This window comes from Papilio xuthus, unplaced genomic scaffold, assembly GCF_000836235.2.
Source record: "Papilio xuthus unplaced genomic scaffold, Pxut_1.1 DF826938.1, whole genome shotgun sequence".
In the NCBI taxonomy this organism is placed as follows: domain Eukaryota; kingdom Metazoa; phylum Arthropoda; class Insecta; order Lepidoptera; family Papilionidae; genus Papilio; species Papilio xuthus.
In genome coordinates, this window is record NW_013531711.1 from 3,091,088 (window position 1) to 3,116,613 (window position 25,526).

The 25,526-nt window shown below is 32.3% G+C and overlaps 2 protein-coding genes across 2 annotated transcripts; one reads left to right on the forward strand and one right to left on the reverse strand.

Annotated features, from left to right (window-relative positions):
• Positions 1-1,136: 1,136 nt before the first annotated feature.
• Positions 1,137-25,526, reverse strand: Setd3 (SET domain containing 3). Its single transcript, XM_013317564.1, has 9 exons — positions 25,032-25,526; positions 24,306-24,527; positions 24,045-24,133; positions 23,244-23,383; positions 5,713-5,821; positions 4,551-4,678; positions 2,698-2,897; positions 1,787-1,973; positions 1,137-1,406 (listed from the first exon to the last, which is right to left on the reverse strand). Exons 1-9 carry the CDS (start codon positions 25,339-25,341, stop codon positions 1,310-1,312), a joined length of 1,482 nt encoding a protein of 493 aa, XP_013173018.1. The 5' UTR covers positions 25,342-25,526; the 3' UTR covers positions 1,137-1,309.
• LOC106121761 (uncharacterized) lies at positions 14,053-23,176 on the forward strand. The gene is made up of 5 exons (XM_013317563.1): positions 14,053-14,555; positions 19,020-19,751; positions 20,147-21,434; positions 21,540-22,100; positions 22,293-23,176. Exons 1-5 carry the CDS (start codon positions 14,406-14,408, stop codon positions 22,775-22,777), a joined length of 3,216 nt encoding a protein of 1,071 aa, XP_013173017.1. The 5' UTR covers positions 14,053-14,405; the 3' UTR covers positions 22,778-23,176.

The window sequence follows — 25,526 nt, forward strand, 5'->3', positions numbered from 1 at the left end:
TTACAAAAGATCTGTAAAGATGAATAAAAATAATTATAATCCATAGAAATATTTTATAATTACGGATATGACCATTTTAAACATGTTATATTTTACGTCGATGTACATAACAATTATAATAATTAAATTGAGAATCATAATGAAATTAAGTACATATTGACGAATAGAGAGGATTTATATTTAAAGTTTAAAAATATACCTCCTCCTATTCGCTTTTAAATGTTATTTGTGATGTGATAAGATACTGTGTAGTTAAGTAGTTTTTTTTACTAACTAATACTCCGATAAGAAAGTAAAAATACGTATTTTACAAATAGTTTTTTTTAAACGATTCCATACGTTTTTTACGAACTTCTTTAAACAAATTATTTTTTTGTTGAAGATTTTATAACAGTTTTTTCCAGAAATTGGTCAGCAAAAGTTGACATGACAGCTATATTATTAACATTGTATTTCAAAGTAAACGAGAAAAATTGGGAAATTCTGATATGAAATTAAAAATAAGATAAACTTTATCGTATCTCTAAGTTAATTTTATTTATTCTCTTTATTTTTAATTATATTGTAAATAGTAATTTTAAGATTTTATAGAATAATTTTGTATTCTTAATAAAAAATGTAATACATTGGTAATAAAGTGATTGAAATCGAAAGAAACATATGGACTTTATTTTATAATTTTTCATATATATTTATATATTTTAATTACCTTCCCACATCCATTTTTATTGTTATAAAATATATTAAAAATTTAGTCGAATTCAATATAAATGAGAAATTTTATTTAAACAATTCAATGTCTGAATGTGTCTATTGAATAATTCTAGTACAAAAATCTGCTTTTACAGCTTTATAAAGGTAAAACTATTTAATAGGGTCGTTATAATTCTCATTTCTTTTGAATTTGACTACAATAAAGCTTTTAAGGTTCTTCAAATTATCACATATTGTCATCCCTTACACACTCTTTGAAAGAAAGAGACAACAATATGTCTATACGAATTCTATTAAACATACTGTTGTTAAAATACTATCAACATATATGAAGTTATTACAAAGATTAAAAGGAATTAAAAATAAAAAAAAATTACGAAACAACAACATATATTAAACTTACACACACAATACAAATATAAATAAAAAAAAAACTTATAACAAAGTAAAAAAAAATATCGCATAATTCGTTGAATCGATTTTACAATAACTTATTTATTAAAAATTAAGATATTCAAAGATATTTTTTTGTATAAACTTGTATAAAATAAATAATTTGTTCATTATTACGTCAAAAGGTACGTTGATATTGTATTCATTTGGCGGACATTTTTTCTAGAATGTTTTCCAGGTACTTTATGGCACCGTCCAATATTTGTACTTCGCATTGCTTCAACAATTTTATGTTCCTCCTGGAATTTAATTCACATTTCAAATAAATTGACAAATTAACAATTTAAGGCAATAGGGGGCGCTGTCATCGTGTTACAGAATTTACACTAAAAACTAGGTAAAATCATTAGAGGAAAAACGTAGAAGTTCTTCATTTATTAGGCATATAGAATATCATAAAAATTGAAAAAGTATAGTGTGCCAGGTTTATTTGACCCGGTAAGCAAAAATGAAACGAGTATATCTAAATAAATAAAAATCCACAAATTTGCCTTTGAATAGAAAATATCTATTAGGTATAGAAGCTTCAATATATTTTGTGAACAAAACTAGCCTCTGTCATCGGGCCAGATAAGTTCGTCATATTAAATGGCACGTACGGACTGAAAAAAATATTTACCTGTGAGGTGTATCAGGGGCAGTTTCTTCAGGATCCTTCTTGTAGGAGGCTCGTATGAGCTTGCACCTCGTCAACAAGTAGGTGTAGGAGCGCTTCTCTAAGTCAGCGCCCACCGCCTCAGAACTGGTCGGGTCTGATGACACCAGGTCACCCGGGAGACCGTCATTTGACCATTTTGATAATTCCTCTGAAAAGTTTCACAAGCATATTCTCATTCTGTTTGTAAAAAAAAATATCTATACTAATTACTAGTTGTTGTCCGCGACTCCGTCCGCGCGGGATGAAAAATATATTTTTTTTTTATAAAATCGATCAAGCCCTTTCGGAGAATTATGGTAAGTAACATTGTGACACGAGAATTTTATATATGAGATAAGAAAGAGGTAAGATTTGCTTATTTGTATTGAAAAGGCTCCGAAACTAGTGAACCAATTTGAAAAAGTGTTTTTAATCCCGTGAGGACGAAGTCGTGGGCAACTACTAGTAGAGTAACTGTTGCACAACGTTAGATTCAAGGTGAGTTGAGGAATTTATGAATAAGAATGTACAAATACTCTTGTACTAATTGAATTGGCATTTATTTCTAGTGTTCTTGAAACGAATATGCTATTGTATACTTCACTAGGAACGGAATTAGTCGTTTTTTTTAATCTTACAATTCACTTATATGCGAATGTTTGGAAGGATGTATTGTTTAAGGTATCTCCAGAATTGCTGCATGGATCTCGCTGCAATTGGGCACAGATGTAGAACATAGTCTAGCAGAATACATAGGCTACTTGTTAAGTTTTTTTATAATTCAGTAGACAGCTAGTTTTAACATAAAAAAATACTTACAATAATAAATTCGCAATTCATTTAAATATCTCAAGGATCGATAAGATTTAAGTTAATCGATGTATTCGACTTACCTTGGTTCATATTAAATATTCGTATAAATGCAAGCAGTTCCGCGCTAACAGGCGAGTCTCCGGAGTACAGATGGAAGTACGTGAGGCGAGCGAGGCCGAGCTTGGTGAGCAGCGCGAGCCGCGTGTCCCGCGCCGCGTCGCCCGAGCTGATGCCCAGCGCGAGCGACAGAGAATCGCTCGGGTTATCCGGGTACACGAAACTGGAAAGGAAACAATATATTTTTCAAGAAATATAAATTAAAAATACAATTTTTATTCATTAAGTTATTATTTTTTGTAAGACCTGTAGGATTTACAATCTTACTAATATTATAATGCAAATTTTACATGAATAGATGGATAGATGTTTGTTTGAAGATATCTCCAGAACGGCTGATCTGATATCGATGAAATTTAGCATATATATAGAAGATTGTCTGGAAGAGCACACAGGCTACTAATGACGTTTTTTTTTTAATTCCGCGCGGACGAACTCCCGGACGACCGCTATAAAATTTATCAACGATGTACAGTTACAAAAATTATACGCTTCAGAATTAACTCCTAAACTGTACACAAATACGAAAAATATAAAATTAATTAAAATATTAAAATTATATTGGCGTTTCTTTTAACATAGATTCAAACAAAATCCACAATTTAAATTACCATTTGAATTCACAAGTTGATATGATATCTTAATTCGTATTCTTACAACGAATAATTGCATAAGTAAATGCAATAAGCAAAGTGTGTCTTATTACATCGTTATTGCAACTGAATAATGACAAACATGTTTATTTGAACTAACAATAGACTTATTCAATAGAACAATTTTACAATTGTTTATTTATAGATAGATTGACATATTTTCAAAATAAATTTATGGTTTTTAAACCCTTTAATAACAACAATAATATTATGATCGCTGAATAGTGTTTATTTGTTAGGGTATCTAAATATAAACATAATAAATATAAAGGTTAAATATGATTCATGTAAGGTATTTTGCTAGGATATAAGGAGCGTCGGTGGCTCAGGAGTCAAGCACTTGACTTGCAATCTGCAGGTCCTGGATTCAAATCCCGCCATGTACCAATGTGTTTTTCTGTTTCCGATTTACATATGTACATTTATCCGACGTTCTTACGATGAAGGAAAACATCGTGATGCAATCTGCACATATCTGAGAAGAAATTCAGAGATATGTGTGAAGTCAACGCTGGCCAAATACGGGTTGTATTTGGCCAGCGTGGTTGACTATGGCCTAGTCACACCTAACTTAGGGTATGCTCCGAGCCCCACGGTGGAGATGTATAGTGAGCTGATGATGATGATTTTGCTAGGATATTTTTGTTCTTTTGTTTATTGGATAATTTTAGAACACCTTTTATAAGAGTTTCAACAACCTAGTATTAGTCGTCAGGATGACAGTCATTAGGAATTGAACTTATAGCTACAAAGTTAGACCTAAATATGTATGGGTTGTATGAAAAATATGGTAATGATGAGATGGAGTTGTATGGAAGATTATTACTGTGCCGACTCTCTTTAGGTAAAAGGGCAGGTTGCCAGTATTTTTATTTTACTTTTAGAAAATATACCTCGAAAAAAAATCTTACTAATATTATAAATGCGAATGTTTGGATGTTTGTTTAAAGGTATCTCCAGAACGGCTGAACAGATCTCGATAAAATCTGACATACAAATAGAATATAGTCTGGAAGAACACATAGGCTACTAATTATGTTTTTTTTTAATTCCGCGCGGACGGAGCTAGTAGTATATAAAACAGAGACATGCTAAAAAAAACTTTTTTAGGTTATTTTACACGTGAAATGTGTATTTTGCTGTGTTTGCTGCTTGTTACTTACCCATTATGTAGGAATAAATCGCAATTAGGTCTTGCGCCGTAGAAGATAAATATTTGTTCGCCAGCTTTGAAATCACGAAGAGCGTAACATTCGCTTCTGTCTCTCTCCTTACTGAAGTCCGTTGTTATCTGGAACGTTTGAAAACATTGGGTCGTTAGCAAATCACTTAAACTTGAGATTGAATTTCCATCCGAAATGTTATGAGAGCGGGTTTTTTAAAAATGACAAAACATTGGAACTCATTCTAGTTATAGCAAGCAAATTTAAACCTTAAGCACGTTGTTTTAAGTTTAATTCTACATTGATTAAATTAATAAACTACCACAGATCTACCAAATCTGATATATTTTGCTTGTCTTTTCTTCAAAAACTGTCAAGTCTATTTCTTCTGAGTCTGATGTTAGTGACACAACATGAATTGCTTGCTCTATGTCTCATAACAGACTAGAAAATTAAGCAACAACAATAATTATTCCATGAGCGTGTATAGGTTTTGCTACGATGTAAGTCTTCCTGACTATTGTTAGTTACATCAGCGCACTTTTCTATACTAACATTCCATTCAGGCTTCGCTCTGTCTTAATTAAAACGAAAATAAAAACGGTATCAGCTAGTCTACTCAACTTATTCGCTGACATAAAAGACAATTCTATTTAAATAAATATTTATCAAAGTCGATTCGATAGTTTTAGAACGAACTGCGTGGCTAGACAAAGTGCATTTGCTCCGAAGTGATTCTATACCAACTATAAAAATATAAAGGACTGACTTTTGATAAGTCACGCGATTGTCGTGTCAGTTCCATACATTTTTGAAGTTCGTGATGAAATCGCTTGGGAGCGAATGCACTTTGCCTAGCCCCCTTGAACAGACATATAAAGTTATGGACAAACAGCCGAACTTGTCTTTAAGTGGCCACTAAGTTTACATTTGGCTTACCATATCTACACTGTCATAGACCAAGAACCCTAACCTCTATACATGGACAGGATACAAGCCGTTGTATTTTGTGACATTTTGGGACTGACACTTACTTGTTGTAGCGGTGATAAGGATTCGAACTAATATAGTGTAGATAAAATTATGTGGAACGCACTATAATTGGTCATTTTAAGCAGCGATTTGTTTAAAGATTAGTGATTAAGAGCTATAAATTACGTACCTTGCCTTGTTCATGATTGCACATGTCCCACAGAGGTATAAAGGCGGTGGTTGTGCCCTCTGCTAGTTGTATGTTGTTCTGACGCGTCATCACTGTTGACGCAGCCCATCTGAATACAAAATTTATTTACGTACAGCTATAATGTTTATAATATGCGAATGCAACCCTCTTCAATGTAAGATATAACCTGCATCACTAAATTTGCATTTTCATTACGAGTTTTGAATACAAATGTGAAGGGGACTGTTTATTTTAGTACTGCACTTTATTGGTTTTGAGTAGCATGATAAATAATTATACGTAATTTAATAAACTAAAAAACATTTATATATTTTAGTATACATATGTATACGTATGTATACTAAAGTTAAGAGGAAGTTAAGTATCCAGTAACTTAAGTCCAATAAGTATCCATCACGGATAAGTAGATTTCCTAATTAATTTAAAGTTAAATTATATAACAAAATACCACTTAAAGTTAGCGAAAGCAAGACGAATACAATAAGATTTAAAGATAATCGTATACATTTAGCGAGCTTTCCTTTCATTGTATAATAGATAATTTTATCTAAGTTAATGTGTATGATGGGAAACTTTGTTTTGGTTAACACTTAATTATGTAAAATGTAACAACAAAACCTACTAATTTAATGTAACTATGACGTAAAATATTAACTACCACTTTTAATTAGTTAATTAACCACTAAAGGATTAATTATTGACTGTATAAGAAACCAAAGATATTCATTTAACTTTTTAATAAATGCATACCGTGGGTTTGTAAGACCAACATATATGTATAAAACATATCGTCATCCCTGTCCATATCTTTGACAAAACAGAGATAACAATATGTTGTAAACGGAGTTTTGATTTCAGAAACCCACGTGTAATAAACTTTTCGTAGTTATCAATTGCATTCTTGCTTTGGATTGTACAATGTCTTACAAATTTAGCAGCTTATCTGCAGTAAACAATTGGTTATTTGTTTTCTTCTATTAGTCTGTTCTTCCTGCTTTGGAAGAGGCATTTATAAATTGTCGGCATCGAGCATGCGCGCTGCTGTTTGATAATATCGCCTCAGCTCGTCCGGTGCTTTGTTGACTATTGTGTTACAATTTTACGATTGTCTAATGGATTTTCGTACTGATTATACTCAAAACTTTCAACTTTTTTTCAACTTCCAAAACGATGTCAGTGACTATCGAAAGAAGTCCTTAAAGGCTTGCCATTAACAGCCCTCTTATAGGAATGAAATAATCGCTATTTTTTTTTAATAAACAGCAAACATGGAAAAATGCCAAATATTACGGTAACATTGAAAGAAAAAGTTTTATAAAATTACGTAATAACCAGAGTAAAATTACATAAAATATTACGAAAGGGTAAGAAACAAATAGTTGGTAATCGTTATGTTTCTCGGCTCTACGCCAAGTGAAGTTGTGCGAAATATTACGTAAATATGATCCCGTCGAAAGTGACAGAGCATTGTCTATAGACGTAACATAATGAAGGTAATAAATAAACTCTTTGTGGTATCTTTTCCTACGATAATAACTCAAGCAAAACATCTTTAAGGCCAAATAGCATAAGCTAGAGACATGTATCTCATCATTTAAAATATTTCTACTCCAAAAAGATACTCTTTTCTACTCTAAATAATACTCTAGTTTCAGCAGAGATAAACTAAATACAAACGATTAAAAATATTATCACCGACCAGTATACAGGATCAGTGTTCAAGGAGTTTTTACGCTTTAGCAGCCATTAAATCAATGAAAAAAGAAGAAATTAAACTTTTGAATTTAGTAATGTCAAATCAGTTGTTCTATGTCCTTCTGTTATTCATGTTCTACAATATTAACACATTTTTCTGCAAACAAGGGTTTTTTTATTTAAATCCCTGTACATTTTGGTCCAAATCGAGTCGGATTGTTTTACAAGAGTAATGAAGACTGTTGAGTGGTATAATTTTACAATTTTCAAGATTTTTAATTAACAACAAAACGGAAGCTTATTGGTCGTATAAAAGTTACATGGTCCAAGGAAGAGTAAACATTGCTTGAAACAGTACAAGTAAGTCGAAAATTGCAGAAGCCTGGACTATTTTTAAGAAGCAGTATGATTATAAGCGGTATGTTGCCAATTGCATTATTACACATTTCTTTAAGAAGAACTGATTGTTCAGTTTCATACAGAAGAATTATAAGATATTTCCATTTAACCAATAATGCTATCAAACAAATTACATTACAACAAACATTTATAAGTTAAAATGCAATGAAACAAGAAAGTATTTTTAAGCAACCGCTCAATCATATTCATTAAATAAGCAACTCCCATCTTGTAAAATATATCAATTAGAAACAGCATGCCGTCATACACCCTGGAAGGAGATATATTGGGAGAACATGGATACAGCAGCAGAAATACAAAAGACCCGAAGGAGAAGGAATAATAAGGAATAGCACACTTCTCCTGGAATGCAGCAGCCTGGTTAATATTGTATCGAACAGCACTAACAGATGATTTTTCAGACACAGAACATTCACACGTCGTTAGTGCTCTCCATGACCAGGACACACAGGCCTCGTTTATTACCGAGAGGTTAGACTCGGTAAAAAGGATTGGACACAAAACGAGGTAGCAAACATAGGTTAAGGTAAGAGGAGTTAAGAGTGCGGTAAGACGCAATATACAACCTTACACCTAGATGTCAGTGCGTTGTTTTTGCCTTAACAGCCCTTTTCCATAATGTGGAATAAAGGGTCCACCTGTCTCTTCATAAGTGAGGTACCATAACTTTAAGCTGAGGACTGAGGTCATACAATTATGGTGTATTAAACAAGGAGACAGGCAAAGTTCACTCGTATGGAATGAGTCTATCGAGTGATATGCAGGTAAAACAAGCATGACATAGAGAAAGCGAAAGAGAGAGAAAACGAGAGAGAGAGAGAGAGCAACATAAATAAAAGTGCACATACAATATAAGCAAATCACAACATATTAGCAGTACATTAGACAATATTATATTAAGGAGTTTTGTGAGAGTAGTATAGATACACATAAGTAAGATAAGATTTATTGCAGAAGTTTTCGTAGACAGAATGAGACTTAAGAAACACTACGGGAATATTAACAAAAGATGATGGAAATAATATACAAGGCTACAATGAGAAGAGATGAGAACGGAACTTATGCAGTAAGTTCTTTTTAAACAATTTCTAGAAGAGAAGTATACAACATATGATACCATCAAGTCGTTCGAAGATTTGAATATTTGGTAAAGTATTTACAAATTCACATACCCTAACGGTAAAGATCGTATCATAGAGTATTTAAGTTTAGACTACGCGGAAAAGGACAAATGAGAAAACACAACTGTTTGGTTATTTTTACATCATTCAATGAATAAGAGCATACAGACACATCAACGTAAGAGATCAGTAGAGATATTCACAAGAGAAACACTTATGCACTTGATAGTCGGGGATCAAACAAGATTAGTAATAGGAGATATCATACAAACTAACAGTTGGATTGAGATCGCAGTAGAATACAAATTAAGAAGCATCGCTTGACGCGATGAACCAGAGCAAGCTTTAGAATAATACAAGTAAGTCAACATTTGGCAATGCAACAATAACCCTTTTATTAAGGAGGATTCTATGAGGAGTTTTCAAACGCAGAAGATATTCAACAATTTAAGATTAGAGACAGTGAGATGAAAAGATTACAATTTTCATGAGAAAGTCCACTTTACTTAGCTGAGTTTCCATATCATATTAGTAAAGTCACATTTCGTCAGATGTACACACTCATTCGAGTCAATCAACTGTTTGGAGTCTAAAGTAAGCACAGCTATATTTATATTTAGTTATACAAAGGAGTTGCTGATTTTCAAATGAGATGATATAGTGAACATTTGTAAGTATAAGTTAATCAATTGAATAAGAATAGAGATAAGTAATTTACAATGATTTAAGTATGACAACAAATTGAAACTAAATACAACACTAACAAAGAAATAATGATCTGAAATCAGATTTTAAGAAGAATTAGAACAACACTGATTTGCAGATAGAAGAGAACAATTACATAATTTATTAAGGAGATGTAAACTGAAAACTGAAGATCCATTTGTTAGAGAAATAGAGATGGCAGATGAGATTAGGAGGCAGGTTGAATGATGCCAGTTTGTCAGATGATTTTACACACCCTGTTATTAAACCTAATAAGACACACATCTTGAATTTGATAATAAAGGATGCACTTCTCAAAACAATGAATCGAGGTTCGCAGTAAATAAGAAGGTCCGAAGAGGTTATTTTAAGAATATAAGGAAAGATAACGATACAAACCTCATCGGAGCAGCAAACGAATTAAAAAACACGTTTGAAAAGACTCACGCAAATGTCATCAAACTTATAGGAGATATAGTTAGCAAATTTAGAACAACACACATATAAGGAGATGAAATCAGAATGAAATTATTGCAACATTTAAAAGAAGTTTATTAGAGTTTGAGAATACACGAAGGAACAACATAGATTTTATCGGTTAGAAAGTAACACATTTTACAGCAGAATATAGTAACAACAAAGAGGAACATTTACATCTAGTGTTTTAGAAACTATTCACCAAATTCAAGAAGATTTGAACAGAACACTAGAGAACACACCACCGGCGACGGGAGAGAGGATTATGATACAATAGAAGAGGAGAATATTTCACCAACGAAATGGCTACTTGGTCGAATAATGCAGCTACACACAGGCCAGTTAGTACGAGTCGTGACAGTATAGTGAAAAGAGAACACGATGTTAAAACGACAGTTGCTGAAATCATTTTGCCTAAAAATATTTAAAAATTCCCTCACGGTGGCCGGTCTTTAAGGATTTTAAAGACTAAAATAGTCTTTGGTGGCCGGTATGTTCAAGGAGTTTTTACGCTTTAGCAGCCATTAAATCAATGAAAAAAGAAGAAATTAAACTTTTGAATTTAGTAATGTCAAATCAGTTGTTCTATGTCCTTCTGTTATTCATGTTCTACAATATTAACACATTTTTCTGCAAACAAGGGTTTTTTTATTTAAATCCCTGTACAATCAGTGAAGCGAGAATTCCGGCTTTCCAAGTCGCTTAGCAGATGACAAGGCGTAAGATATTACGTACTTTGACTCTAGTCGGGCTTAGAAAAACAAATGACAGGGTCAATGTACCCTCATTATTGTCGACTTCAAGAGAGAGTTTATAGATTTATATCTACTACAAGATTACATAATAGCACGTCCAACGATATATTATATTAAAATGAATTATAATATGTTTATTAATTTAAAATACTATTATTATTGTCTAAAGTAGAGTACTTATATAATTTCAACACAAATACGAGATAAAGAGTTTTTACATAACTTATTAGCGATTTTTTTATTTTACACATTTCTATGTAAATTGTTTACTAAACATGTTCTCACGTATTTCAATTCCAAATCTGTAGTTGGATATATTATACTTTGTTCTTAATGTACAAATTAATGCCGTAAAAACAATTTACAATATTAGTTTACAAGTTTTTAACGCACAAATGAATTCTTTAATTTTCATGACCATCATATCAATAGACCATATTATATTTGACAGTATAATATTTTTATTATTCTAGTTTGGTTAATTTATTATTCTTTCACTTTATAAATCTGTGCAAATGATCGAAACAAATGTATAATAATGCGTAACTGATGATTTAGCAATTCTCCGATGCACGAACAAAATCTTATTGATGTAGAAAGCTGTGGTAAATATTACATAAACCGTTGAGAATCTTCCAATACGGTAAAACGTTTGAAAGTCGATTATGCATTGCAACTTAATTATATTTAAAACTAGCGGTCATCCGCGACTGTCAGCGCAGAATTAAAAAAATAACTTATAATATGACCGCATGCATCACCTTTTTTTTAAGAGGGGGAATGCATTACGCATACCACATGTGGGACTCTCTCCTCATCCCTAATGGGACAAGGAGCCTACCCACTAAACCCCCTCTGGTTCCCCCGACTCACTGATTACCGGGGGGTGGGCACATGTGAATCTTCTTGAAAAACTTCGCACACAACCGCATGCATCACCTACCTTAACGTTAAAGTCCCGTCAAAATCGGTGTAACTGTTCCGGATATTACCAGGAACAAAAACGGCCTTGCGGACAAACATTAAATTTGAAAAAATTTGTCATCAGCAACGCAAATATGTGTACGAAATTTTATTTTTTTTCGTTATTACATAAAGACACTCGAATTGTATTAATATTTATAGATTTAAAATAATTGAATATTTTATTTAAATAAACACTAACGGTTTTTATCAATTATATAAACATTTTTATTATTTACATAGTGAAGCCTGATATATCTTACTTTTTACGAATATTTCCAACTATTTACGAATGTTTCCCAAGAGGCTCAACTATTTCGTGATAGTTTGTATGCTCTGATTGTGTCGTACGATGACATCTCTACCTACCCGTTATTACGTAACGCATAATGTAGCGAAATATTACAACAAAGAACAAAAAAAAATGTCACCGCGGCCGTGCTGAATCGATTCCGATTTAACCACAATACGGAATTGTTTTATCCATTTTTTAATAGTCTATTTTTTAGCCTTGGTAGAACGTTAAAGGTAGAGTGGTAGTCCGACTTAGGTTCTGAAAGTACCGGGTTAATTTCTTACACTACAACACTTAACAACCCCTAATAAATCTGCCAAGTCATCGGGTTTGACCCAAAGTTTATTACTAACAAATAGCTTGAAAAGGAGCTTTAAAATTTCAAAATGCCAAAGATGTACCGTACCATGCTTAAATAATTTTACATAACTAAAGAGGTAAACGTATACCTAATACGTGCGTTATGTCGCACTGACTGTCGCCCGCGACTGCGTCCGTCGGAATAAAAAAAAAACACTAAATTAGTAACCTGTATTGTTCGAGTCTAAATTTTACATCTATACCAAATTTTAGCGATATCCATGCAGCCATTCCGGAGATACCTTCTAACACATCCATCCATACATACATCTAAACATTCGCATTTATAATATTAATAAGATTTAAAAGATGAAATACGTTAAAGATGTAGTGAAAAGAGTAATAGAGATATTTATCCGCACGTCGCATTCCTTGCGGGAGGCCGCGCGCGCGCATTCCGTTTCACATGCATCGTACGCGCACCGATCAACTAGCTACTACTCCAATCTAACGCTATGTTTATAAACTGAAACACCTTCAATAACCACCATATCTCCAACAACATGAATAGTCTGACAAATTTATCTGGCCCGTTTGAATACTCGGTAACCGCTGTTATTTCTGTCAGATATTATGAAAGCCTTTTTAGCAATAGAAATACCACAAAGCATGATTTTTTTTGCATTAACAGGAGGTTCTTATTTGCTTTATTGAACTTATAAAATTGTATTTTAGATTCACTTATGTCCACCGGGTCAGATACAGAAGTCTGTCTATAACTCAATTCAATCTCTTTTTTATAGCTCGCTCTATGCGTATAGGGTTAAAATAAATAGTTTAAGCTTTACTCTCGTTTAGGAGAACAGGCACCGAAACATTTTTGAAGAAATCTGGTTACCATACAATTAATATTTTGACATGAATATAAGCGTGACGCGTTGATTTTACTTTGTAATGTATAATGTAATTCATGGACTGAGACATTTACTTTCTATTTGGTCTTTCTATCATTGGATATTGGACAGGTTAAATAATAACTTAATGCGAAATGCAAATATGTACAATATGAACACTCACGCACGTAATTCTGATCGAATTATAATTTTGGCACAGTCTTGGAGCACTTCCATCTTCATTATAAACATATTCTCTTTGATAAAGCTGTCTAACCTATTAGTCAAACGGATTTTGAAAACAGGGCATTATTTTATATAATTTTCTATTAAAAACAAACAAATATAAACAATACAAACGATGACTATGTGTTGACGTTACGAGTTTATAAACACGTAAGAATAATTGTTCTTTTATAATTTAAAAAACGAGGGCAAAAAAGAATGGACTATATTTATAAATTTTTAGCAAAAATAGTAAATCTTTTCGTATTTTAATTATTGCCTTTAAAAAAAACAAATATGATTGATAATAAATACATTTTTATTTACAAATTTTCAGCGAATTGAATGGAAGAAAAGTTTTATTTTATATTTCCATGCATTGTTCGTTTTCCATCTTAGTGCAAAGCGCGGGGCATGAATCCGTGAGTCGGCCGTGCACCCGCATTCGCACCTATCGAGCTGTCGTAAGCCAACGTGTGTCACTTTCGTATTCGAGAAAAAAAAAAACGGAAAATCGCGTCAAAAAAAAACGATTTTTTTAAATTTCAAACAACCAATAACATTGTCTTGCACATTGTTAACCGCCAGTTATATTTAGAGGTTTAAATATAAAACAGTGATAATGTGAAAATAAAAAATCGAACGATTCGAAATCGCTAATCGTTGTATGCGTCGTTCATATCGATTCTATTACTTTTATTTCTTTCTTTTTATACTTTTTTTCGTTCTTTGTCTCTAAGAGGCGTTGTTAACGGATTTTGGTGTTTTCAAGTGAATTCAAGTGAGTTCTAGGAATATCTTGGATTTTTTTGTTTGGTATAATATGGGTGTATATTTGAAAAATACCATGCCGCTGTTAAGTACGTTGGCCGCACTGGTAATCATTGTGAATTCTGCGGAAGAAGACTTAGACGAGTATGCACGGGAGCTACGACCCAGGACCATGGAGACTGACACCACAAACTACGATGGGGTAATTCAATATTTTTTTAATTCAGTAATATTTATTTAGATAATTATGACTAAACCATTTTTAACAGACCTAACATTACCAATCCTTGACAATAATTTGTTGTTATTTTACTGTTCTACGCGGTGCTTGTGATGTGCTCTGTTCGGCTGTATTTACTAAAAGTATCAAGATTAAGGAGAAAACTCTGAAATTAATAGAATTATTAAATCAGTTTAAATAATCAATTCACCAGAAAAAGCTACATTATACAAGAAGCCACCGTGACTATCGTCACAAAGTGGAGTAAAAATATGAAATTTAATTAGGAAACGTCGGTTAAGAACTTAACATTTAATAGAAAGTATAGTTAGTAATGGTTTTAAAAGATAGATTTTTTGTACACCAAAATTATACAAATTAAATAATAAAACTGTCTTTTTATTGACTAATTGAAAAATATGTTCATTGTTGTTTTTCACACAAATATTTAGTATCTAGATAATATGTAATTCTGTACTCCAAATTATTAAATGGCCGTAATTAGGTAAGATTGCAAAATAATTACTCTCCCTTCCCACCCTTTTTCTTATAAGGAAAGGATGGGAAGTGGAAGTGGACTTTCCGTATGAGAGGATGCATGGAAAAGGAAAACATTTTCTTTTTGTGCATCCTCTCCTCGGTCGATGAAAGGTAGGCAACGCATATGCAATTGCATATGTATATGGGCAACGGCCACTTCGCTATTTCAGCGATTTCAGGTGGCCGCACGCTCGTTTGCCACCATATGAAAAAAAAAAAATCTTTCAAGTAATCCAATTGTTAAGTATCGATAAGGGTTACACATATGTGGGCTAATCAGTACTCCTAATCGAATCAAAAGAAAAGACAATATCATATAATGTGCTTTGATAAGTAAAATATTTTATACATTAGGAATGGGTCACCCACCATTACAAATGGTGAGTTTACGATTTTATTGTTTTGTAAATAAAAGGAAATGGTAGACGTAATTAGCGATAATGAGGTAGGCTGTTTTAGACATAAGAAAGGAATGTGTGACGTAATACAAACCTTTTTGTGATATCTCTATGTTTTGAGTCACCTTTACCCAACTGATATTAAGGATTTTTTTGCTGAACCGATTTGGACGAGATGCAATTAGTTTACTGGAAATGGTACGGTCAATTGTAACATGTTTGGGACCGTTTGAAAAGGTTTTAAGATAATATGTATAAGGTAAACTAAGTCAACTTACATTAATACACACACTAAATTTTAGATAAAATCGTACACAGCTGATAAGTTTCACTATCCCTGGGTGACATAGGATATATTTATTACTCGATTTTTAATAGCGCGGAAATTGCGGACGAAGGCGTGAGTAAATGCTAGCCGTCAGATAGTATATAATAGTCTATAAACAAGTTTTATAAAGAAATCAGAACAGATGATATGGAGTCGTAAGTGGAGCGTGCTTGGAACTTGATAGATTGTAGAAATGGTAAATACATAATAAAATAGTAGAGTGATATAGAGAATAGTAGAGTAATAGTAGAGTAACTCAGGAACATACAAACAAAAGATATATCCAGCTTCAAAGTTATCTTCATCTTAAAATGACTAGCAATTACACTTCGAATGTGAAAGCTAAAATACAATTGGAAACGAATCTATAATATGAAAGCGATTGCTCTATCAACGATATGACTATCAACTTTGTAGACAATTTGTATACTGGAGAAATCTTAGTAATCTTACTAATATTATAAATGGGAATGTCAGGACGTATGAATGTTTGTTAGAAGTCATTTGCAGAACGACTTAAGAGATCACAAAAGTAGAAAATAGTCTGGATGAGCTTATAAGCAACTAAAGTTTTGTATTTAATTCCGCCCGGACGGAGTCGCGAACGACAGCTAGTGTTTCATATGTAATTCCTATGATTATACTTACGATTTTACTACAAGTTTCCACTGGCAAAACACTTGTATAAAAACATATAGTCATTGTACTTAATTTGCTTGAAAATACTGAAACAACTTTGTTTTTACGCATGGATTTCAAGACTGAAAACTCTGCTCGAACTTATTGCTTTGTCCTTCGTAGAATTAAGTTATGAAAGAGACAGTACAAAAAGTTGAAACAAACGAACTTTGATGAAATAATAAATATGTATGATCATTGCAAACCATATTAGAAATTAAAATTTTAAATAACTCGTTTGGTATTTTCTGTGTAGAAAGAATTTGTAATTTTTTTTTGTAATTGCTTTAAAAATATCGTAACGTAGTCATCCTAATAAATATTTAAATGAATCGTAAAAAATATTTATTTTATTTACTTTCTATGTATATCATGTCTTTGTCAATAACAGTATTACCTAAAGTTAAGTTTTAAAAAATAAAAATGTTTCATAGAGAATAAAATGTTTTTATGAATATTATAATTTCTTTATATTGAATATATATTCTTATTAAAAAACATAACGCAAAGAAAAAAAAGTAAATTAAAACCAGTCACAAACAGGTGGTCCCAAAAAATATAAACAAACAGAAACAAATTTACATAATTAAAGATGACCGCTATTTTATATAAAAAGACACTTTTATTTCCGCTCTTTTTAAATTCAATAATATGAAGCATTCAAACTTATTTTGAACAGGCTATCGCCTGCGACTACGCCGGCGCTAGTTAAAAAAAACATTACTAGTCTTTGTGTCGTTCCAGACTAAGTTCTGCATGTATGCCAAATTTGAACGAGATGCGTTTAGCCGTTTTGGTACCTTCAAACAAACATCGAAACATCGCATTTATAATATTAGTAAGATATATAACATAACACACATACAGTAAAAATCTGCTTGTCACGTAATATCATAATCAAAATTAACTTATCGATGCAGTATTATTAAAAACATAAATCCCCGAGCGCAGTGCAAGTTCAATCACAGAACCGGTTGGTTGTATGAACGCTTTCAACTTTCCTCTAGACATTATGCCATCGCTGTTATAACAGCTTTCATAGCAATGAGATAACATATGCATAATAACACGTAAACTATATGATGTACGGGAACTCGATTGATTGGAATAACTTCAACTGATTACAACCTAAATTCAAATTCAGGTAATTTTTATAACGTTAAATTAAGTAAAATAATCAAGCGGTGGAGGCCTGTATAAAATATTGTCAACATTTTTATTCTCTTACTAGTTATCGCCCGCGAATTCATCCGAGCGGAATTAAATTAAGCATAACTATTAGCCTATCTATTCTTCCAGATTATGTTCTACATCTATGCCAAATTTAAATGATATCCATGCAACCGTTCTGACGATAACTTCTAACAAACATTTATCCCGTCACGCGCATTTACAATATTAGTAAGATAAAACAAAACATTATGTTATGTACAGTCGGCTGCATAAATATATATGCATTTACAAATGTTTAGACAATTTCACAGGCCTACGGTTTTAAAAATATACAGGCTATATGCTCCCATATACTTCTTATCATGAATAAATGTTATTGATGAACACTTACAAACATATTTTTCAACACGAAGACCTGTACAACTGTTTTGTAAATTTATACATATTTATGCAGCTGACTGTACAAGCACTTCAGCAGAAAGAATTTACTGTAAGATTAGATGGTTCAGAAACAAGCTTTGTGCTTTTGAATGGAATTAAACATCAAAACTAAATTATTCCTGTATTGTTCCTTGTCAACTCAGCTAGCCGATGTACAGGAAAGAAGTCCAAGGATTAGAAATACAGTGAGATGTAAAGGGATTTTAATAGAATATTATCACAAACGTAAAAAATAATCATTTTGAATATTCTACAGCTCTATTTACACGTAGATATATGTACGGGTTGTTGTCATTGTTAAATATGTTACATGTGTTTAGCAAGTGTTCAATTTTGTTTAGAATTATTTACGAAACAGCAAAAAAAGGAGTTAAACTAGAATGTAGTGTTTGTGTAGGAACAAAAGGCAATTACCCACGAGGCAAGTCGCACGGCGCTATTCAATGCAACTGCTTCATTTTTACTTTTACGTTTTCACTTTTGATTGCGCTATTCAAAACACATGGTGTTATTTGCAAGCAAACCGCTATGCTAATTTTAGTCAGATATAGACGAATATGTCCAACGACTCCAACTTTTCGATCTAAAATATTTTAGGAGAAAGATTTTAGTAAAACTTACAGAATTTTTTTGTGTTAAAAAATTAAATAATTTAATGTACAATTAAATTTTACGGGAAAATGGAAAATATTTATTGTTCGTGACATTTTTTCTAACACCAATTTCACTTTTCACATTCATATTCATGAAATAGGTGCAATGCATTAATAAGGAAGCGATAGTGTTAATTTTTGTGAATTATATTTCAAATGACAACTACTTAACTAAACCTATATTTAAGTGATTTATTCAAGCCTTATTTTAACAGGTATAACATTTTTTTTTCAGCCATGGAGAGCAGTGAAAATTGAACCGATGATGACACATTCAACGCAAACTGATACGTGGGACGGATCTCTTGAAGATCCACCAAAACGCCGCAGACCTATTCGAAAGCGCAGGCGACGACCGCAGGCAGCTCTAAGAGGACCACAGGAGAGATATTTGCAACCTGGAGAATACAGACCCTACAATACAGACAACTATAGACCTCTAACAGAGACACCGTACAGACGCCGAAAAAAGATCGACGCCAAACAAGACGACTGGAATGTACGAACGGAAGCCGCGGAGAGTCCAAGACCATTCAGAAGAAAAGGCCCGAAAAGAACATCGGATCAAGAGTCTTGGCATGAATTCAGCGAGTTTGGTGACGTTCCCGGCGATGAAAACTTGGATAATAACGCAGCAAGTCCAAAACACGAAACAACGAATTATGACGCCGAAGTAGAAAATAGCGAGAGTCACCAACCACGACTAACAATAAATCAATTTTATAACGAAGAGAAAAATCGTAACGCATTTGCGACAGTAGACGTTACGGCGGAAGACGACGACGATGAACCCTTGCAGTTTCCTGCAAATAAAGATGAATATGAAGAACAAAACAATCCCGAAGTAAAAGAAAATAAGTCTCTATCAGAATTTTCGTTGGAAAACGGTTCTCCTATTAGAATCTCACGAAACAGAAATGAAAATGGAACACCTGGCCAAGAAAATTTAAATGACATTACAGAACAAGTAAGTTTCAGAACACAATTATACAATTAGTCGTATAATAGAGATAGTAAAATAGTTTGATACTGCCATGAAATAATTTGTAACAAATATAATATTTAACAATTATTTGTAACCCTTAGCGAAACACCTTTATAAAATTTTGCTTGAAAAAATATACTTTATATGTATATATTTGTAGGAATGTCTTCGATATATTGTTTTGAGGAAAATTAAGGATAAGATACAAGCACCAATAGCTTTAGAGCACCTTGACAATGCAACATTTTTTTTACGGTACTTTATTATTTTATTTTTTACCGAATTTAACTTGTTAACTAAAAACATTTGACATAGTGTTTAAATACTCTACAAAATCTCCCCTGAATAAATTAGTAAATTAATATATTTTTTTGCAGAGTAAACCCTTGGACCCGATTTCGCTAAAAGATATATTACAAAAGTCAAAAGGAAAGAGTCTGAGTGAATTACTGCAACAGCATAATCTAACTTTAGCGGATCTACTCAGCGGAGAAAAAAATGCTCTATCAGTATTAAAAACAACAGAATTGCCACAGACAGAAAAAGAAACAATTATAGAGCTGTCTACGACAACCATAGCACCCACGACTAAGACTTCAAGACCTTTCACAGGAAAAACACATAGCGTTTTTGAACATGCATTGGATGTCAAAAAAGATATCAATTTAGACGAACTCTCGTCTTCGGAAGAAATAGTTGCAACTACATTCAGACAGAGTACCACGGAATCAACTACAACCGTTGTTACTGCCAAAACTAGTAACACATTAAATAAATTTAGGTTACAACACTCTTTAAGTAATGAAACTTTCAATATTCCTTTGAATGAAACATTTATAAGTGGTAAAAGACGACGATATCCTACAGGCGTTCGGATAAATCTACGCATGAGACCACTAGGAAATAATTCTTATAAAGGGCAACTAAGTAGAGACATGATCAATATTACTAATAGAAGATATCAAAATAAAAACTTTACTAAATTCAGGCAATGGAAAGAACTCATTCCAGCCATTAAAAATATTACACACACAAAATTCAATATAAGCTTTGAAGACATAGATAAAGTTACTACAACATTGATGCCCGAAGAAATAACCACAACAGAAAATATGGCCCAATTCAATACAATCAATACACAAAGTAGCGATGAAGCTGAAATGGAAACAACGAACACGAATACAGACACAATACCTACAACAACAGATAATATTATTGAAACAACGACTTACGAAGTAATTCCTCCAGTCAGACCATCACTGGCTTCTAGAGTAAGAACACGACAAAACATAACCAATTTAAGGCAGCAAGCTTTTGTAAATAGGTTAAGAAATATAAAATCTAAACACAAAATTGCGACTAATAAAACGTCACCGGAACATTTACTTTCAGAATTATTTGAAATGGCGAATTTAGTTTCTGCATCTGAATTTATAGCAAAAATGAAACCAAAACCAAACAATACAAGTGATGTCTCCATAGACACGGTTACCATGGTAGATGACCTTACAGATACATCAACTAAATCTCCAGTTCAAAAATCTATTAAAAGATCGAGACCACGTGAGAAGAAATTGAAACCGTCCACAACTGCCGCACCAATTGTTAGCACTACAGAGAAAGCTGCTAAGTTCGAAATAGAAGAAATTCTACATGATTCTTTAAGTAAGTAATTTGAACTTATAAACCAATAAAAAAGTGGTTCCTTCAGTTTGTACCACATTTAATAACTGATAACAAAAAATAAATGAATATATCACTTGTTTCCAGGTAGTGCCACATTGTCAAAAATATTAAGAGAAAGAAACATGACGCTGTCTGAATTATTGGAACACAGAGAGCGTGGATCGAGTCACGTGCATTTAGCTGATATATTCCACAACGCGTCAAGGGAACCTAATCCACCTGAACCTTTTCTCTCTAAATCTCTTATTGAACCTATATCGAAAGAAACGTATCCTTTGAGAGCGCTGTTAGAAGCTAATTCACACAACAGTACAGCCAAGCCAACAACAGCCGTACCTTACGTAACTCAAACAGAATACATTAGCATACCAATGATGATGGATTTTGGTAACAATGTGAACGAAAACGGTGAAAATGTAGGAATCTCGTCGTTGATAAATAACTTCACTGTAGAAACCAATACACACAATCCCACCAATATTATGAAAAATGTAAAGAACGAGGATAAGATCGCAGCAATACTGACGAATAGAACATCACGACAGAGTCGCGGTAATGAAGATTTAATCACGCTTAATGAAATATTTTCTTTAATCCAACGAAGTCGTAATATGTCTGATGATATGGTTGAACATTCTTCAAATGGTAAGTTCATTATTAAGTTCGAATAATTAAATAACTTTGGAGAGATCTATCGGTACGTCTGTTAGTACCAGTTAAGGTAAATACTTAATATGACCTAGGCGATAGACACATTCTTAAAGATATTCAATAACAAACTACCCCATTCTTAACATGTTGAAAGTATTCACAAGCTTATTATTTTGTCTGTTTCAGATACATCAGATTTAACAGTTAAAAAGATTGTCCTTGAAGAAGACATTAACGGAGATGGTTTAATAGTTTTAGAAGATGTACAAGGACTCGATCATAATCCATCTGATGAAAAGGTAGAGTTTAAATCGTTAGAAAGTGATGAGAATTCTCCAAAAATTGTACCAGAGACAGTAAATCATAATACAAGATCGGCTACGGTTGTCACCGCTAGTATTGTAGGATTAATAGCTGTGCTATTTTTATTGACATTTGTGACATTTAGATGGAAACATCAACAACATGTTTTTATAAGGAAGTACGGTTCCAGTGAGGATAGAATACCATCGCCCGTCTTTGAAAATAGAATGACCACAAAATCAAGTAGTATGCGTAGTCTTAGTCCAATGTTATCATCTAATATTTATTCAATTGATACATTGGAAAAACCCCATGATAAAGATTGTCCCGAATACACATGGGATAGTTTAAGAAAACCATATCTGTAACTTAATTTTATAAATCTCAAAGACTTTATGCTATTGTTAAATTTTAGGTAGTTTTAAAATTTTAATAGTGACCTGATTTTTATTTAAGGGACAATGTAATCTATTTTTTTATTTAAATATTTTAAGATATTTAAAATTTGTTTCTCGGAAACAAGCACTTAGCAAAAATCTTTACTGCAAATATCCCAGTGTTTAGTTCGAATTAAACTTATAATAGCCAATTTGTTTCTTAAAATATTACTTTTATTATGTTATTTCCTATAATACTTTTAATTGTCAAAATTGTATAAAAACTGTTTATGTGAAATAATGTTCATTTAATTATAATTAAATGTAAAATATAAAGAGAGATAATTGTTTCTCGTAAGATGTTTAGAATGGCATGAGTGCAATAATTATAAAACATTACAACTGTCATTATTTGAAAGGAATAAAAGTAATAATTGCATTGTGTTTCTTTTCTTACCTGTAGTTGTCAAATGTAAAGACATCTCTGAGACTTTTCAGCACAGGTATGTTACCTGTATGAATCTTGTTGTAAAAGTATGCATACTGTCTTGTAATACTGCGGTAGAGTTTCAACGATGCTTCTAACACTGGTGACGGCTGGAAATAATTGAATAGTTTTCTAAAAATGTTCTAATTTGACATTTAAATATAATTGATTTAGCACAAGTATCTCAAGATGATAAATAAACAGTCATCAGCAACTCCATCAGCACGGAATTAAGAATAAAAGTTAATTAGTAGCCTATGGGTTGTTTCAGATTATGACCTTCATCTCTGCCAAGTTTTGTCAAAAACCATTGAGCCATTTTGAAGATACCTTGTAACAAACATCCATTCACCCATACATCCAAATATTCACATTTATAATGTTAGTATGATTTTAACAAAATAATAAATTATTAATCTATATAATACCAGTAAGCTACAAAATGTGTATATTAGAGGAAGTTTGAAAGTAGCGCCAGTGATCAAGAAATTGAGGAGTAAAAGATTAGCATGGTTTGGACATGTTATGAGGAGGGATGATAATGATATAAGCAAAAAAGTAATGAGATTGAATGTGGATGGCTACAAGGGTAGGGGAAGACCAAAAAAAGTATGGAATGACTGTGTGAAAGAGGATATGCATAAGAAGGGGGTAGACTTGGATGTGACGGCTGATAGAGATGTATGGAGGAGTAGTACATACTGTGCCGACCCTCGATAGGGATAAGGGCAGATTGATGATGAATATCAGTAAGCTACAGATAACAATTACCTTGAGTTGGGCTAACTCTTCAGCTGTGAAGTATAAGATAGTGTTGTATTTGTCTGGTAGGACATCAATGTATGGCTTCCAAAATGATTCTGAAAAGTTACCAAAAAACTGACATAAATAAAACAATTTAAACACAAAATGTAGAGTTCAAACAAGAAATTCACTACTTTTTTATCTAGATTTTAAAATACTAAAACATTAGATTTTATTTAGGTTTTTCATATTTAATATTTCCTATATAGAGATAGGTGTCATAGTTACCTGGCTTGCTCCTCTCTAAAAGCAGATACAGTGCCAATGAAATATTTGACATATTCATCAAGATAGGATCAACATTAATAAAACTGTTAAGTTCTGATTCTATAGCATTTTTTTCAGTCAGCATAAGTTTACCAGGCACAGTCAGAATGAGCGAGTCTTCGGGGAAATCTTTAGTTGCCTTCAAACCCATATCATACCCCTCAAATTCACTTATTTCCACACCTGAAAAAATAAGACATAGTATATGGAAAAATTCAAAATAAGATTAATATAAAGTACTAATTTCAAGCTATAAATATTCTAAGTTCTATGTGTTGTCACTATGAGAAAAGAAATTAACCTTTTCTTTGTTTAGATCAATGCAGATTCTTGAATTAGATCAATAGAAAAAAATGCAATGCTCAGACATTTACATTTATTATACCAAGTTATATTAAGTGATACAATTTTGTAATATATAAGCATAAACTAAAACCTATAAAGGAAAAACTTTAAAAAACTTTTTATGAATAATTACATTTGAAACATTAAAATAACAATGATTATATCACTGTTTAATAAACCTACCATTTTGTAGTAGAAGTATGTAAGTACAGAAGGCAATATTCTAAGCAATAGTTGCATCCTTGACCTAAACTGAATGCAATTACTTTTATTTACAACAAGACTTCTTGATTATTTAATGACAAAAGGTAGAATTAAAAGAAAATTATTATTGTCAATTACCTTCAAACTGTGCTCCATTGTCACGCAACCAAATGAGATATTTATCTAATTTTTCTTTACGTTCAATCTGAGCATCTTTGGGGTACAATTCATTTTCAATGCCTATGATCTCCTTTACAATAGCATCGATTTCTAAATGATGATCCCAACTTTTTAATGTATTACCAGTAGTCCGGAACACACTGGTGAGTTTTAGCACTTTATCTATCAAAACAGTTAGTTCTTTTCGCTTTTGAAGATGGAATTTGTTAGTCTCCTTTCCAACATTCCGCTTTTTCGAGATATGCTTCGCTTGCAATTTTCGACCCATGATTTAAACGCTTACTTCACTGTTAAGTATAACACTTATAAAATACAAGTTAATTAATTGTAAAATGATCCCATTTACCGATTTGTAAATGTAAAACGTGGGAATGAGGATAAAAAAACTAAAAATAGTTATATTGAAAGTGTTGTTTTCAAACCTATGTAACGAAATATGACACTGACGTTTCA

Excerpts from the sequence above, each read along its gene's own strand:
- LOC106121761 (XM_013317563.1), top strand. The coding sequence starts at position 14,406 with ATGGGTGTATATTTGAAAAATACCATGCCGCTGTTAAGTACGTTGGCC. Across the intron at positions 19,752-20,146 it reads TAAATGACATTACAGAACAA|AGTAAACCCTTGGACCCGAT; the intron begins GTAAGTTTCAGA and ends ATTTTTTTGCAG. Across the intron at positions 21,435-21,539 it reads AATTCTACATGATTCTTTAA|GTAGTGCCACATTGTCAAAA; the intron begins GTAAGTAATTTG and ends ACTTGTTTCCAG.
- Setd3 (XM_013317564.1), bottom strand. The coding sequence starts at position 25,341 with ATGGGTCGAAAATTGCAAGCGAAGCATATCTCGAAAAAGCGGAATGTT. Across the intron at positions 24,134-24,305 it reads TTTAGAGAGGAGCAAGCCAG|AATCATTTTGGAAGCCATAC; the intron begins GTAACTATGACA and ends GTAACTTTTCAG. Across the intron at positions 5,822-23,243 it reads TTTACATTTGACAACTACAG|ATGGGCTGCGTCAACAGTGA; the intron begins GTAAGAAAAGAA and ends TTTTGTATTCAG.